The 18,629-nt window shown below is 42.9% G+C and overlaps 1 protein-coding gene across 2 annotated transcripts in view; it reads right to left on the bottom strand.

Annotated features, from left to right (window-relative positions):
* Positions 1-18,629, bottom strand: part of ephb6 (eph receptor B6) — a 39,968-nt gene that overhangs the window by 18,232 nt on the left and 3,107 nt on the right. For both annotated transcript variants that reach the window (XR_014116797.1, XM_026999110.3), the window contains exons 2-5: positions 10,815-10,879; positions 8,974-9,246; positions 6,649-6,812; positions 5,868-6,163 (exon numbers count right to left, since the gene is read on the bottom strand). Coding sequence is in view for 1 of the 2 variants with exons in the window: in XM_026999110.3 (XP_026854911.2) it covers positions 5,868-6,163; positions 6,649-6,812; positions 8,974-9,246; positions 10,815-10,879 (798 nt within the window). In the remaining variant the exon portion in view is untranslated. The remainder of the gene's footprint in view (positions 1-5,867; positions 6,164-6,648; positions 6,813-8,973; positions 9,247-10,814; positions 10,880-18,629) is intronic.

The following is an 18,629-nucleotide window of genomic DNA, read 5'->3' as shown; positions in this document are numbered from 1 at the left end:
GTCAGCATTGCTATCCAGGCTGGGTTCATGTGTCACCACATCCGTGCATTCCTTAACAATTAAATGAGTGTTACTTTTCAACTTGCTTTCACCACCTTTTGGGGATCCCAGAAGCATGTGTGAGAAGCCAGCCAGCCATCTTCTCATTCGCTGGGGTTTAATGCGCTGTTTGCCCATTACTAGCTGCTCCAACACATCCCGCCCACCCTGGTTAGACTGCGATGGCTGGCCTCCAGGGCTTAGGACTGCACTGCTTCAGGATGGAGAACCAAAGCTTTAGAGCTTTCCATAGCAGAGGCAAACAGACCATTTTTTTCTATTCCAAACAGAATTATTGGCTGTGAATGGACAATTGTATCTTTAACAAACTGTGATTTTTTTTATTTTATTTTTTTTGGTGAGCACTGTTTAGATTATTGAGAATTACATTTGCTTACCTGCAAAAGCCTGTGACAAAATCCTCAGTTTATGTCTTAAAAGTAAATGTTTATCTTAAAGAACATGTCAGTGCCTTCAGAATGACAAGTTCTTGTGTCATTGTTTATGAACAAGATAGCCAAAATACTTAGCCATGTTGACAATAGAACAGGGTACTCTGTAAGTATTTTCTGATGCCTACTAGAACAGGGTACTCTGTAAGTATTTTCTGATGCCTACTAGAACAGGGTACTCTGTAAGTATTTTCTGATGCCTACTAGAACAGGGTACTCTAAGTATTTTCTGATGCCTACTAGAACAGGGTACTCTGTGTTTTCTGATGACTACAGTTTTGATGACAGTGAATGAAAATGCACAAGGCTACACTTTTCTGTGTTGCATATATCAATTTCAGCAGTGCAGTTAGACATTATTATATGTAGGAGATTGATTGCAAGAGATCAGATAGGATTCACATTTATGCTTTTACTATTTGTACTCTAATCTGTGGACAGCATGTCATAGCGATACATAAACGACAAGGCTGTTGTACATAGAGGTGGGTAGGAACACGCTATATTTACTTTGTTACATTTACTTAAGTAAGTTTTTGAACAAATCGTATTTTTAAGAGTACAATCTTTTTAAAAGATGGTACTTTACATTCCTACTCAGTGTCACAGCTGGGCTCGGCTAGTGTCCCTGTCTTAATGGTTTCCCTGTCTCATGTCATTGGTTCATTTTCTCCAATCTCGTTTCAGTCCTTGTTTTGGTTTTCACCTCATTTGTATCACCTGTGCATTTCCCAGCTCCTGTTGTGGTTGCTAATGTCAATCCCTTTGTCTATATCTGCTTCATTTGCTGTGCCCTTGACTGTATCTGTTCCAGTGCCAATGTCTGTCTATGTTCCCGTCCCTGTGTCATTTCTGCAATCCCTAATTCATTCTATTTTGCCACGTGCTGTCCAGTCCCTCCTTGTACAGAGTCCTGTCCCGTTGTTTGCGTTGTTTCCCAGTTCTCCGTTTAGGTCCCCTGAGTCTCGTCCTGTGGCATCTCCAGTTCTGGTTCTTGGTGTTACCCGTGATTTCACCATCATTCTCAGTTCCTGTTCTGTTTTCTGTGCCTGTACATGTCTAGTCTGGTTTCTGTTCCCTGGTTCTTGCTTTTCTGTTTTGCACGTTGGGAGCCACGTGTTAAAGGGGGGTTCTGCCTTGTTCACCCCTCCCTAGCGTCACGGTTACCACGGCAATGCAACCCATTTGTTTACTTCCTTGTTTTGGTTTCTTTGGGTTCTGCTGCCTGCTTCGTATCTCCACCTGTTAATACAATCACCTGTGTCTTTTCAATCACCTGTGACAATTTTCTATATTCATATTTCCTTCGACCACATACACATGCAGTTATTAGCTAGACAATGTAGGATATCTAGCAAGGCAGCCCGTCTGACTGAACGGTCGCATAATTGCAATGTAAATATAATGAAAAGTAAAATGTCTAGTAAGTGACCTGGGGCAAGAGATCAGAAAATTCCCAGAAATTGTATTAATCACAAAGTGGTTACCAAATTCAATGTGATGCTTGTGACTTATGTTATATGCTCAATATTTAGCCGATATGAAAAACCTCATATAGCTTAAACAAAACACATCAACTAAGTAAGATAAAGTCCCAGACCAAAGAAAAACAGCTGTTTATAAAGTATTTTTGCATGCTGAATCCAAATATTTCATGGTCTATCAACCATAATTTTAAAATATTTTTTTATACTTATATTTTTTTATATTATATTTGTGCCTACATGTATGGCATTTAGCAGACGGGATCAACCAAAGTGCTTTTAGCTGTCTACTTAGGACAAATAGTTTAAAACAAATTATGCTAAAATATCATTATGTATAGTAGGTCTATGGAAAATCAGTACCAAGGAAGGTGGAGCCCCTCTATGTTGGCAGACTATTACTGGACACTGAAGAGGGTTGTTCTTGGGGCCAACAATTCATGAAATTAATAAACTTGTGCAAGACAGTTTATATTTTACGTGTAATCATAGCCTTATTTATGAATAAGTAATACATGCTTACTTTGAAATTTACTTTAAAACTATGCCTGAGATAAACATATTTGAAACAGATTTGAATTCAGTGTAAAAAGAACAATGAGAATCACATATTTCAGTCTGTGGTATATCTACTGTGTATATATATCTGTTGTTGCCTGGTGTTATTAAATGAGCTACGATGAAGTAACTCCCTACCTGACTAGCCTTTTTAACAGAACATGTCCTCCTTTTACTTAGTAAGTAATAATGACTACTTTTATTCTACTTGAGCACGTATTATTTTTAACGTAACTGTACTTTTACTTGAGTACAGTTTTTGGCTACTCTACCCACCTCTGGTTGTACGGCACTCGCCTTCATACACACATTTGCATTCACCTGAGAGCAATCCATCAATTCAGGAGACATTTCTAAAAAACAGTATAATACAAATATAGAAAATATGTTTGATAGATTATGATAACTTTTGAATGCAATGACCTGTGCAATAAACTAATGCTTAAATGTTTGGGCGGTAAGACTCTTTAATAGAAAACAAGTAGAATACATTTTTAACAACATGAACCAAGTAACTGATAATGTAAGAAACAGATTGGCATGGATGTACCAAAGCATTTGCAATTCTTTCAAAGGAATGAGAAACTGCTTTTATGATTTTCCAAGTGAAAAGATGATGGGGAATTTGAACAAGTAATTTGGAGAATTTCAGCTCTGTTCCAAAATGACTGAGAAAAACTGTAAAATAAGGTATGGTCAAAGCAGAAAACCTTCAGTTGGAATGACCCTTTATTTTAGTAATGGTATATATTTATTTGAGTTAGACTACATTTTTTTTGGGTCAAATATTGAATTATAATACATGACTTTTTTTTTTTTAATGGGGAAAGTCCACGCTGGTGCGACAAAGTTCACCTTTAGGTCATGACATCTGTTCATGCTTTCACCTCTATCACTCCTTCCTGCTCTCCACATCCTTCACATCACCTGTTCTGCATTTGGCATACAAGCCTGTCTGTTTAAAGCATGTTGTCACCACTCTTTGCAAACCCAGCTTGTGCTTTCACTGTCTGGTTAAGTGTGTTGCTCAATTTTGCTGTTGTTTTTTGTTGATTTCTGCTTCTTGTTTTTTGCTTTTCTGTCTGCACCTGATTTTGGTCCCTGTGATCTGTGGACGGCCCACGTTTATGGCCCATGTCTGTTTTGGACTATTGCTTGGCTAGCTTCCTGTATTTTAGTGGGTATATTAATAATACACACACACGCACGCACGCACGCACGCACACACACGCAGACACATGCACACACACACACACACACACACACACACACACACACACACACACACACACACACACACATACGCATGCACACATGCACACACACGCACACACACACACGCATGCACACACACGCACACACACACACACACACACACACGCACACACACACACACACACACACACACACATACGCATGCACACACACGCACACACACACACATACGCGTGCACACATGCACACACATGCACACACACACACACACACACACACACATACATGCACGCACACGCGCACACACACACACACACACACACACACACACACACACACACACACATACATATATTATTATATTTTATTACATACAAATTGCTGTATATTTGTATATTACTATGATGGTATTAGGTCTTTGCAGCTAAAAAAACTAAAGCAAAACATCTACACATTGGAATGCTGGGTTGGGTGTATGAAGGAAATTTTCCTTTAGGTTTCCAACGTACTGACACTCACCTTATGTAATCAGCGCAGTGAATTACTAAAGCCTTGTGAATTTGTTCCTATATGCAGAGAAAAACAGGAGAGAGGGAGCGAGAGAGGGAGAGCAAGCAGCAACACGGCTGTCCAGTTTTGTCCATCTGTGCAAAACTGTCCAGTTTTGTCCATGTGTGGTGTGTGTGTTTCTTGTGCATGTGTGGTGTGTGTGTGTGTGTGTGTGTGTGTGTGCGGTTGTTGTGCATGTGTGGCGTGTGTGTTTTTTTTTTTTTTCTCCTTCGTGTCTTTGAGGCAGCATCTGATCCACTGCGTGTTTCCGTGCCAGGATTCTTCACTGCATGAATGTGCATGTCTGTGGTTTTATGTTTGTGCATTTCAGAGCCTAGAACTGCAAGCATAATGGCTAGAATGAGCACCCAGACAAGTGGGTCATACAGAACTTCATTAAGAGTAAGACTGCCACCCCCAGGCTCCCTGCTACTCCATCACCAACCCTTTCCTAAGGATTTGTGCTAGCTCAGTCCATGCATCGTTAACTCGTGTCCACTCACTGTACGCCCGGCCCCTCCCCCTTCCCGGTTTGTGTCACCTGTTCATGGTCGAGTGGCGATTACATCACCATGACCTAAATGTGTCAAATCCTTCTCCTTTGCCCCCAACCCGTGTTCTTTCTCCTTCACCTCCCTTCTTTCCCCGCTTCCCTGAGGTATCTCCTGACTCCTTTTCCACGTTTGCCCCTGTCGCCCTGGGACTCTGACCCTGCCACGTCCCCGACCTGCCTCTGGCATCTTCCAGACGCTCATTCCGACGCTGCCCTTCGGGTGGGGGAACTTGTTGATGCCTCTCTGCCATCTATTCTCAAGAGCACCACTGGCACTACTCATTCTCCTCCTGATCCTCTTCCCCGCTGCCAGACTGCCCAAGTGACCACTTGCGTCTACACACACACACACACACACACACACACACACACACACACACACAAAGAGCAACAGAGCAGACAAAAATACTCGCTGGAACACAGCCACCAAAAAACCCTCTGATGCTCACATGTGCATTTGTGCTGTGACACACATGCACACAAGCACCCGTGCACAAACGGACCATGAAAGAACGGTGAGTGCTGCAGATGGTCTCTTTGTAAGTCAACAAATCTGTGCTAACCACACCCCCCCACTGCTGCTTGCCACAGTAACTCATACACTATCTCTCATCCATCAAACAGAGATTAGAATTATAGTGACAAGGGGCCCATGTACTATTGACTCACCGCTACAATGACACAAGCCACATACACACAAACGCACGCACACACACTCTACTGATGCAGACCAAAGAGCTACAGGGAAAGAGGTTAGAGTAAAATCCAAAGTCTCATAATCTTTGGAGCTGTGTCCTTGCGTACATACTTGCTCAAATCCAGTGCCGTGTCTGCGTGTGTGTGTGTGTGCGTGTGTGTGTGTGTGTGTGTGTGTGTGTGTTGCAGGAGCATGACATGGGTAAAATAGAGAGTAGAGAGCTGCTGTTATTTTATAACAACGAGAACCTTGTTAACCCTCTTAAAAGCTGCAAATAAATATGAGTGCTTGTCACCTGACTGTAGCAGTACACAACTCACCAAGGCAGGCGGAGCTGTTTTGACTTGGTTCATATCCTGCATCGCACGTGCACTTTCCCACAGGCACCATCCATTCACCTTCTGCGTTACAGTGCATCCGGGGCGCTGTCCCACCTTGTGATTGGCTGTGAGCTACACAAGTCCCGGTCACCGGCACCAGAGCTGTAGGCTCTGCTCCTGAGGGCGTGGCTGAATAGGAGGCCAGATAACGACTCACTGCTGGACAGCGGCGGTAAAATACAGACACACCCATGAGTGACACGCACGCTCCACTGTCCACTATAGCCAGAACAAACCTGAGTGAGAGAGAGAGAGAGAGAGCACCACCACACACATACATATTATGGATATATATATTTATACTATATAGTATCTTAGCCTTCTCTGGTTTTTTTTATTTTTTATTATGTTTGTTTATTGTGCTTGCCTTGCATGCACGCTGCTGGGACACTCTAATTTCCCTTTAGGGATTAATAAAGTGTTACCTTATCTTATCATAGTCTGGCAGAAGCCAAGCTAATGGGAGGACAGACTAATTCCTGCTGTCTGGCCTTTTGATATCCCTGTTCCCCTGTTTCCACACACATTAGCATTGGATGTCATTGATATTTGCTCACTTCAATTGCTTTGGGTCTGCAGAGGCCCGTGGCAGCTGCAGAGAGCTGTGGCACTCTGCCACTGAGTTTGTCTCTGAACACTAACCCATCACATGCTCACCACTGGACCACACGGCCGTATTCATGAGACTGAGCGAAAGGCCAATTGCCTGTCGCCATAGTACCCGAGGCGCGTGAGAGGTGCAAAGCTACGGGTCTTGACGTTGACGCGCTGCATTCTCTCCGGATTGTACTGGTGAGGAAGACTGGGCTCCACGCGGCTGAAGCTTTTGTCGGCCGCGATAGTGTCTATCTTCACCCAGCCCTCTCTGGTCTCCCCACTGGAAGGCTAAGGAGCGAGAGAGAGAGAGCGAGAGAGAGAGAGAGGGAAAGAGAGAGAGAGAGAGAGAGAAGAAGGAGACACACTGGGACCTTTACAAATGCGGTAGAAATGTGGACAAATAATTCAAAAAAAGTCACTAGATTTGGTAGAACACATTCACATAGGACAGAACAGGTTCACATCGGTTTGGCCTGCAATTTGATGTTGAAGTCATCAACAGTATGCCTAGAAATTTATTTGGGCAGTGGTCATTTGCATAATTTAAGGGAAAATTAAAACTAAAACGTCCTACATACAAAACATCTAGCATGATTTTTTTTAATGGTAGTTGCAATCATAAGGGTTAAAATGGTTTTTTTTTGCTTTTTTTTAAAATTCTAGGTCACATTTGATCCCATGCTTCACAAAGAGTGACAGATTGGAGGCAAAGTCCAACTTTATGGAGTTTGAATAAAAAGTATTATGTAAGTTATTTATGAGAGAAATAATATGAAGAGAAAACACACAAAATTGGCTTTTGTATAAGGCAATAGTGACATTCTGAGATGTAGTAAACTAGAATTTAGAGCACTATTCACTGGAACCTGCAGGCCACTAAATAACACCGATCTTATCTTCTCAGCCAAAGCCACCTGTGCACGGCACCAAAACACTTAAAACAAAAATGACCTTAAAGATGAATTCTAATGAACTACAGATCCAACAAGGTATGAGGTCCATGGCTCCAGTGATCTGCATTAATCGCACTTAAATGCCAAAACATGGGCAAATATTGCTGGTGGAGGATGTTTCCTAACTGCCAATCACAACAGCGGTCCATAACCTTGCCCAAGACCTTCAATGGTATACACCTATATAGAAGTAGATTTAGGTTTGAGATAGGCTGTCTGAAATAGAAGTTCAGCACATGCTGATGGTCTACTTTAGTACATTGTCTCTGGCTCTGGTATATAGTCCATATCTGGACCCTTTCCCGAGTAACCTTACAGCCTCATTGCCATCATTAGTGGGTCTTAAATTTGGGCATCATTAAGTGTCGCCAATGCTGAAAGATTTGAGTGGCACATAGAAAAGGAGTTGCGTGGATGAGCTTATGACTGCATAACTGGACTAGTCCTTTCTTAGTTTCTTCAAGAATGCAGAAGGGCTATTGTGGTAATAGAGGTTGACCTCCCATCCCACAGTTCACTGCTCCCTGCTGTCTTTATAAATGTGACATACATGATGAGGTTGCCATAAATTACCAACTTCACCAAAGGTGGTCTAAAGATAATAATTTATTTCATCTTACAGTTTCATTCATGATGTTTCTGATTAGTAGGGCTTACAACCTCTTACAGCCCAGTGACTTAAGTAAAGTCTGACATGTGCAGATGTGCACACCTAAGACAAAGTATGATGGGAAACTGAGCAAAGCAGACGAGGATATAGAATTGTGAGGCACTGTCTCAAAGTCATAGATAAAGTGAGAAAGACAGAATTAATTATAATATTTGAGTACCCAAGTTGTGAAAGGCCGGCTCTCATACTGCAAACATGATATAAGCTTGGATTTATTGTTCCATATTTTTAAAAAAATATTACTATTCTCATATCATACCAGCAAAACAGAAAAGAAATACGCACAGCAAAAACACAAAAGAAATTGAGTCGTATAATACACCTTTTTTTCTACAATTTTCAGGCCAGTAACAATACATAAAGCAACAGCAAAAGAAGGTCCATCTGAAATAGCCGGCTTCCAGTTTCAAGCGTAATGGGAAATGTAGTCCATGCAATATGCAATATCAAAAAGCATGGAGGTGAAACTTTCCCAGACAACAACTCCCATAGATCACGCTTATTCTTGGCAGTAACTCTGTGCTGAGATAATACACTGCCAGGGTGGTAGTGTATCAGTGTGTGGGCGTGTAGTAGCCTACAGGCTGCCAAAATCACAGAGTGTTTTAACAGGCTAACGAGGTGGCAGTTTTGCATATAGCTAGAAACTGCCAATTCTGAATATTGCTATAGGATAACTAGACATGAATATGGCTATGGAGCCTCTGCTATATGTGCATATATATGCAGACTAACTGCTCTGTGGCAGTACCCAGTAAAATCCATTATGTGAGATTTAAGTGGGCGTCCGCTACGTGTTTGAAACAGATTTGCTGGGTCGCCTCACCTCTGCGGCCCAGGTCCTCTCCAGCTCCCTCTGGGAGTCGGCCTGTTTGTAGTAGAGCGTCAGCGTCTCCCGACAGGTTGGGGAGGGGGAGCGTAGACTAGCACAGTCGCGCACAGAGAAGCGCAGCGTGACGAAGATCCGTGGAGCAGACTGGCGGTACAAGAAGGGCGTGGCCAGCCAGTTGTCCTGGAGACGGGGGTTCTGGTTGACGTTGCACACCTCGAAGGTGCGGATGAGCTTGCCCTTGTCGTCGAGCACACTCACTTCGTCCCACTAAAGAAAGGGAAGGAGGGAAGGAGTGACAGGCAAGGACAGAGAGCAAATCGATTTGTCATGGCTCTGTCTCCGACGCCTCCATCAGAACAATGCCGCCGTGGTAGGAAATAGCCAGGCTGGAGTGGAGGGGTGCCTCCACCCTAGCCAGCTCACCGATGCAGTTTATTCTGAGCTGAGAATTCCAGAAATACACCAAATCGTCTCAGAAAGAGGCATACGTCCACACACACAAACATACATACACACAGAGGCAGACACTGTAAGGGAAGCCAAACAGGAATGTGACAGAGATTTAGCAATAATTGAGTGATGGCAGGAAGAAGCAGACCAACAAATGTGAGCAATGGCTTTCACATACAAGTAGGCAGACTGAGAAAGGGGTTATGAGAATAGCACGGGGTTATGTAAAAGCGCAGATGGATAGATTAGAAGATATGCAGAACAAACAAAAATAGGAAGACAAGAAGTTGGATAGATAGATAGATAGATAGATAGATAGATAGATAGATAGATAGATAGATAGATAGATAGATAGATAGATAGATAGATAGATAGATAGATAGATAGGTAGATAGATAGATAGATAGATAGATAGATAGATAGATAGAGTGTATCTATTGGGGATAAATGACTAAAGAGATTGCAAAAAATAAGCAAAGATAATGAATGTGTGTCTCCATCTCACATTCACCATTTTTTTATTCTTCCACAGTTCTTTTCTTCTTCACTTGTGACTTCTCCTGTTCTCCACAGGTATACCGTAGGGCTTAGGCCAGGGTATGGGGTTGCCCAGCAAATGTCTGATTCTGTGTTCAGTGAACCAGGCCTGGAGTTGGAGATATGCTTTGTGTAACTGCTAGTACAACCTAGCCTAAAATCCAAACTAAAGTCTCAGCCATTTGGCGAAAACTCCTGGACTATCCACCGAGTAACGTATCCTAACAAGATTCCAGTGGCGTTTGGAATGAAAGCAGCCATTAGAGATTCAGCATCTCCACAGTGGAGATTAAGTTCTGTTCCTACCAAACTCAAGCACAGCTACTGTCATTTGAAATTGTATAATTAATACCCTTGTAGTGGACATGGGAATTTTCAAATATATAACTTTTTAAATAAATATTGCATGATTCATGAAGGTCAGCAAATTTGTGTCTCAGTTGTTTTTTTCTCTGACTTTCTTGATGCCGAGAGAGGACTGAGATTGTTTGGTATGTGTGTCACATCATATTTAGATGAAAACAGTAAAAACCAAAAACAGAAATCATAGATGACCACTTCCTAAAGACTCTAAAGCAGAGGTATTCAAATCACAGCCCTCAGACAAATAGATCAGAGAGCCGAAACTCAGGAAGCAAAGCCCATTATTGAAGTCAGTGCCTAGTAAACACTTGGATGTTCCTTTCTCTTAAGATCATAACCTCATTGCATCAGTGCTTTACGACACCCTTTATGAGGATGAATTCTCATGCTCCTTTGGCACTGATCATAGAAAGAAATTGTGAAATGCCCTCATCCTTTAAAGAGTGGATTACTGACTATAACACTGATGAAACAGTTGAACTCACTCCAGTATCAGGATAAGTTGTCCAGCCAAGTTCAGACGTGGATTCAGTAGTGTCCAGGAGCATCACTGAAAGAGAGAGAGAGTGAGAGAGAGAGAGAGAGAGAGAGAGAGAGAGAGAGAGAGAGAGAGAGGTGGAAAGAATGAATAAAAATTAAAATTTGTCAAACGTATGAGCAGAAGGAGAATGTCCCTTGACATGAATCTCCTGCCTCAAGAACGTCTTCGTATTGCCAAACTGATCTTCCCACTTCTATCACAAACAAGGAGAAAAAAAGCACCCTGTAAATATTATGCATATGTAACATTTCAGTATTTATAAATGAATTATGTCTCACATTTCCTTGGCCAAATTATTACAGCTTTATTTATTGTAACATATTACTCCACAGGATCTGTCGTTTGGTAGTTGCCTCTCTGAAACAGGCCAGACTGACCCAGGACTGCCATGTAATGCTTCGCTTCTTACACTCACCAACAAACAATAATTACAGGGACAGTGTTAACCCCAAATGGACCTGTTAGGGCAGAGACTGGGGCCACTGGCTGCTGCCCATTAATCGCCGGGACCATCGTTCCTGTCCCGAAAAAACCTCGACCCTCCGACCTCAATGACTACCGCCCTGTTGCCCTCACATCGGTCGTGATGAAGTGCTTTGAAAAGCTAGTCAGAGACTTCATCACATCTTCACTGCCAGCCTCCATGGACCCACTGCAGATTGCATACCGCGACAACCGCTCCACTGATGACGCAATTGCACATCTGCTCCACACCACACTGACCCACCTGGACGAGGGATGGGGAAATTATGTTAAAATGCTGTTTGTTGACTACAGTTCAGCATTTAACACTATCATCCTCTCCCTACTCACTACTAAGTTGGAGGATCTAGGACTGCATACATCCCTGTGCGACTGGATCTTCATCTTCCTAACAGACAGACCACAATCAGTACGGGTGGGCAACTGTGCCTCATCCACCCTCACGCTCAGCACTAGAGCTCCTCAGGGTTGTGTCCTAAGCCCCCTGCTCTACTCACTGTACACCTACGACTGCACAGCCACTTCCAGCTCCACCATCATTGTCAAGTTTGCTGACAACACCGTTGTCATGGGCCTGATCTCGGACAACGATGAGAGGGCCTACCTGGAGGAGAGTAAACACCTGGAAAACTGGTGCCAGGAAAATAATCTCCTTCTAAACATCAGTAAGACAAAGGAGCTGATCGTGGATTGCAGCAAGAAGCAGGAGCGGCACTACCAACCTGTGAGGATCAGTGGAACCACGGTGGATAGAGTAGATAGTTTCAGGTACCTTGGTGTTCACATCTCGCAGGACCTGTCCTGGTCCCGCCATACTAACTCCTTGGCAAAAAAGGCTCGTCAGCGTCTTTACCACCTCAGATGCCTAAGAGACTTCAGACTGCCCTCCAAGGTACTGCGGAACTTCTACACCTGCACTATCAAGAGCATCCTCGCGGGGAACATCACAGTCTGGTTTGGGAATCGCACCAAGCAGGAGAGACAAGCACTCCAAAGGGTAGTGCGTTCAGCAGAGCGCATCACTCACACGGAACTTCCTGACCTGCAGACCATCTACTACAAGCGGTGCCAGACCAAGTTCAGGAGGATTGTGAAGGACCCCACCCATCCCAACAATAGGCTCTTCTCTCTGTTGAGGTCAGGGAGGCGCTTTCGCTCCCTGAAGACCAAGACAGAGAGACTGAAGAGGAGCTTCTTCCCACAGGCTATTCGGGAAACTGATAAACTGTGGGGACCACCACCACCATGTAACATAACTGTGTGTGTATATAGTCATACACAGTATACACAGTATAACATATATATATATATATATATATATATATATATATATATATATATATATTCAATTACCACCATGTAACATAAAAACTGTAAATATGTCATTTTACAAAATGGATCTGTACATTCTGTACATTGTGTACATATATATACACACAACCATATACATTGTACATTGTGTATATAATCATAATATACATATATTGTACATACATTGTTAATATATTTTTGTACATATATAGAATATATATCTCTCTATGCACCCGTTTTCTGTTTCCTCAGTTTGGACAGAGCACTCTCCACCATTTCACTGCGAGTTATACTGCGTATGACTATGTATGTGACAAATAAACCAAACTTGAAACTTGATCAAACTTGGTCAAACTCTCCCATTAACACCATTGCATTTATATGTAAACACTCTGCTTTATATATGAATGACTTCATGAAGGTTTATGTACATAGAAAACCAATCATTCTTCATACTGCTGTTAAAACAACATGTCTTAAAACTGTATCCTTCATGCAGCTTCAACAGTTTTTTTTAGATTATGTGTACAGATGGGGATCACACACATCACTCCACCAATTCATCACTCCCTTTCTCTTTGTGCCTTTCTCTCTCTCTCTCTCTCTCTCTCTCTCTCTCTCTCTCTCTCTCTCTCTGTTTCTCCTGAAATGTAAATGTCGTCTTAGAGCAAGCCAGGAGTGTCGTTTTCTGGACATTTATTGAGATTTTTGGAACCATCTTAAAATCTAAATTGTTTTGAGGAACTAAAATCATTAAAAAGAGGACCAGTTTATAACACAGTGCTTGCCAGTGTCTGGATTTACAAGATTATGGCCTTGACAGTAGGGATCAACAAATATACCACATACAGCCAGAACAAACATATCTCCCACAGTCCCATAGAGGACTGAGAGTTTCAATACCATTATCCTCCAGTTCCATTTCTCAACAGGGGAAAATAATTTTCTGGATTAATTGTATACTCAAAAAGATTTCTTGCAGACTTAATACTTCAAAGTTAAAATGGTTCTCCTGTGTTACCAGAACGCTTTTAAAAGCATTTGTCTGAAATGTAACTAAGTTTACTATAAACCATGTGACACAATCTGAAACCTTTTGGAAGAGTATGTTGCAGTCTAACAAGAGTAAAGCTGAGTTCTTTGGTCTGAGAGGAACATGTTTTGTTTGGTGCAAATCCAGAGCAGTCTAGAGCCCAGGCAGTACCGGGCTTCTCTGCAGGAGGAACCGAAGTTCGCTGCTACCAGGGGCAACACACACAGATTCAAATACAGCATTTCCTGGAGGAGAAGCTGTTCAAGTCAGATAGATCCATTTTCCTGTGGGGCAGTGGCACAATGCGAAACAAAGCACACAGTGAAAGCTACTAAGGAATGGCTTGCAACTTTCCTACGGAAGGTTTGTAGCATGGCCTGAAGGTGGCTGACACTCTCCATTTAATTTGGCCGAGTTGGAGCAAATTTGCTTTGAAGAACTGGCAAAAAGCCCAACGTCTAAATGTGCAAAGCTTGTATAGACATATATAAGGAGATTCAATGTTGTTGATGCAAATATACAAACTGACTGACATGATGTGTAAAGAATGCAAGTGTTTCATTATAAAAAAAAAAAAAAACAATGTTCATGAATGTTTCTGAATGTAAACTTATTGACTTTAAACTTTTAGTAAAGGGAGAAAACATCTCAATGGGTTAAAATTGGAAGTGTAGCTACGACAAAACGTGAACTATTCAATAATAACTAGACATGAAGGAACCTTTATTGTTCGTAAGGGCACAGTAATTTAAAGGCACTGTATAGTATCCTGACTCAATCTTGTGTAAATTCCCGTTCATAAACATATACTCATTTATCATACTAATACACCTCTTTCTGAGTGTATGGTTTTGTATATATAATTACATAAAATACAGTTAAGAACTGAAATAAGCTATGTTCACATCAAAGAGACATCGGTGCACATCTCTGCAGCCAGATGTGTGTGTGGTGGGAGAGTGAGGTGGAATTTAATCTGGATATTCTTTATAAACCCATTTGGTAACAGTTTCAAATACATATTACCAGAATTAGCATGTAGGAGAAATAGACTTGACCCTGTAAAACTAAAAACCTGTCTGGATTTACCAATTTAGATAATATTGTTGCAATGATTTGGGATAATCTTTAAGACCAATACTGAGTCATAATCTCAGGCCTCCACCTTAGATTTACAATTACAGTTACGACATTTGGCAGGCACTCTTATCCAGAGCTAATTACAAAAGTGCTTTTTCATCTACTCATAGAATGTATCCTAGCCAGTGCAGTAGGTTAGAGTCCAAGATACCATTGAACTATAAAGCTAGAATACTGTTAAAATACAGGGATCAACATATGACATAAGGACAAATGTGTATAACAGGCAGCAATAAGTGCTATAAACAACACCCTCGAATAAGTACTAGAGATTCAGTTAGTGAACAGAGGAGCAGGGTCAATGGTCATTTAAATATTCCATGCATAGATGGGTCTTCATTCTGCGCTTGAAGATTGCAAGGGACTCTGCTGTCCGGACAGCCATCAGAAGTTTGTTCCACCATCTAGGAGCCAGGAGAGAGAATATTCTCGATGCATGTCTTCCATGCGACTTGAAGCATTGTATTTCAAGCTGTACTTGAGGTTTGAAGTACTCGAGGTATGGATCGGGCTTTGACCATTGACATCAAGCAGATGTCATGATATCTGGATCCTCTACAGTTTCTGAATCTATTTCCATACCTTGAAGAACATGTTTCCCATATTCTGAATCACCCCAGTATGGTTATATCATTCTCTGAGAAGCGGTAGCAGACTCTGATTTGAAACCACTTCTCACCTGAAGGGAAAGTCTTATGCTACAGTACTATAAAGTGCTCCCAGAAAATCAAATCTATTTCAGACTCTTCTTAAACTGCCACATTTCTCCTGAACACTAGAGGATCACTCCTAAAACTGCGGCAGGATGTTACATCAGCGAGGCAGAGAAAGAGAGAAGAAAGCATGGTGGAGTACAGTGACTGCTGATGGCGAGGTAGAGTTCAGTACAGAGGAGGGGCTGAATCACAGACCTGCCTGAGTAAAGCTCTTTCCCCTATACTGCGTTCAGTCCCAGCATGCTCATCTCAGAGGCCTTGGTGGTAGTCCCGCTCCTGTCTGGCCCTGTGAGGCCGGAGACTGAAGGCCTGGTAAACACACATTTGCAAGCCAGATGCAGCACTTAATGAGCTGAATCCTTGCTAAAATTGTATAACCTTGTCTGGAGTAAATACAGGTAATCAATGGTCCTTGGGAAAACCCTCAGTAACTCAGAGACGTCCATGTCAAAAAGTCTAAAAGAATTTCAAGAGTTAAGCCAGAGATCAATATGATATTAGTAGATCTGCAGATGCTCAATACCAATTCCAGCACCATATCATTACTGAGGCACTAGCTTTCATGATGTACTGAGTACTGAGGCACTGCCTTTAATGATGCAAAGTGCAATGACCAGGTAGTACATATCACACAGGCAAAAGGGCAAATTCAAAAGGCATTTGCTATATACATCAGTTAAGGAGAGAGCTTGTTTGGCCTTCATACATACAGGCACCACATTAAAGAGGCCATTGAGTGATATCATAAAGGGTGTTTGTTTATACGTTTTAGTAATCGTATCTGTTTACTGTCCTAACTATGGTGGTTGAGCACATTATTCCATTACTTCTTGTAATGACTTTTCTGGCATGTTTTTGTTTTTTTTTGCAGATAACATCACCATGAAAATATCAGATTGTGCGGCATTTTGAAAGTGGCACTGAGAGTAGACATGGCACCCTGCCTTTCGCTGCCTCATTGACATCAAACTAAATTACCCAAAGGCTCTTTTGCTCCATTATGCTAGTCCATGGAAGTTGCACGTGTAAGATGCAGCGCGGGTCTTTGTGCATGCTTTAAAGCAAAGCAACGCAGCACTCTGAGAGCACACCCTGGCTGCAAGCGGGGCGGATACACAAACGTCGGATCACAACAATAAAAAGGCTGGTATCAACATTCAGCATAAGCAGACACTTGAGATTGGGTGCTTGGGTTTGGGTCCTGCCATACAAAATCATTAGATATCAAATTCCCCTTCCCCCAATGTTAATGCACCCGACTGACGTTACCTACACCACGTATCTGGAGCATATACCAGGGAGCGTGTGGACAGGGCAGCATGCAGTGCAGTTGTGCTGGTGAAAACGCCTCATAACCATCTCAGCCTCCCTCGGTGGGGGGGGGGGGGGGATGCATGAGGCAGAGTTCCAGCACCCAAAGCATCCTCACACAGGAGGAGGAGGGTTCAGCCCTGAGAGAAGCAAAAAGTGTTGTGCAAGCAGAAAATCCACTTAAGTGCAACAGTAATGCACTGCACTGACAGATCATTCTTATCTAAGACACATGGAGAGACAGACAGACACACACACACATTCTCTCCGTCCCCTCTCTTTGTGTGTGTATTATTAAACAGAAAAGTGACAGAGGGCCAGTGTTAGATCTTAAACACAGAACTACACTGACTTCTATTATTGATATGCAGGAGAAAAAGGCACAGTTTGTTTAGAAAGCTGTGACACTGGGAGAGAGAGAGAGAGGCAGGGAGAGTAAGAGGGTAGTTAGTCATGTTCGAAAGTGTCCCTTTGTCCTCCGTTCTCCGTTATGCTCGTCTTCTCCAGCTTTCACTTCCGTGTTGTTGTTGCTAAAACAAGTGTGAATTACAATGAATAAGCTGTTTACCATCCCATCTCTTCCTTTCTCGCTGTCTCTCTCTCACTCCCTCCCTCTTTCTCACGCCCTCTCTCTGTCTGCTGCCTGTTGGCTGTCCTACATTAGTGGTTCTCTGGCTCACTTGGTGTCAGAACTGTGTTCACTTGAGTGCTCACACTTGCTCTCATTCTCTCTCAAGTGTAGGCATCCTTACAAAAGGCTTATTTTCTGTCCTCTAAAAGTGTGAGCGCGTGTGTGTGCGTGCGTGTGCATGTGTACCTGTGTATGTTTGTGTGCGTGTGTGTGTCGGAGTCCTGTTTTCCCAGCCTCTCGAAAACGTTACATTTTGCTTCATCTCTCAATAGCGTCCTCCTATAGGCAAGCTGACAAGGTTAATAATGCTGTTAGAGTATTTTATTCTAACACCTTTCACTGGCAGTGTTGCTTTACAAACACACGCATGCTCACACACGCACTCACTGTATACATGACAGGGTTGCACATTCACCCATAGAATGAGCTACTGTATTACTGTGTGTGTGTGTGTGTGTGTGTGTGTGACCCCCCCCCCCCCCCCCCCCAACACACACACACACACACAGTTCCTCATTACAAGCAGAGGGCGTCATTACCATAATCCCAAAAATGAATCTGGCTTGAACTTTTTAATTTACCCGGCACATCTGTCCCCTATCGGCCCCCTCCCTAAACACCTGACAGACAAGCAAGGCTTACTACACCAGACCGCATGACTTAAAAACACTGAAAAACGTCCTGCTTCCCTTGCCAGGGGCAAAGACCACACGAGTGTGCGGAGGTAACATGAGGATTCTCAGAGGATTCGTCTCTTTGTGCCAGCCACAAAGCAGCCGCGCCGTTGAAAACATTCAATCACAAAGCACAAGGGCCACTCGTCTCTGAAGTGCAGCGGAGCACGAGCTCATCCCGCCAGTGTACGCACAGGGCACACGCAGCACACGTGCACGGCACACTCAGGGCATCCACAGCGCACATGCAGGGCACATAGAAAACTCATGCAAGGAACACACAGGGCACTCGCAGGGCACCCATGGCGCATGCGCAGGACACGTGCAGGACACACACGCAGCATCCACAATGCACACGCAGGGCACATGAAACACACATGATGAAGATGGGCAGATGAAGGAGTTGTACAAAAAGGCAGGAGGCCACAGCCTCCACAGATCTGCCGGCTGGATGGCTGCA

The sequence above is a fragment of the Electrophorus electricus genome, chromosome 14 (assembly GCF_041902795.1).
Source record: "Electrophorus electricus isolate QZ-2024a chromosome 14, ASM4190279v1, whole genome shotgun sequence".
NCBI classification, from domain to species: Eukaryota; Metazoa; Chordata; class Actinopteri; order Gymnotiformes; family Gymnotidae; genus Electrophorus; species Electrophorus electricus.
Note: the sequence above shows the minus strand (reverse complement) of the source record. Positions and strands in the feature narration are given on the sequence as shown.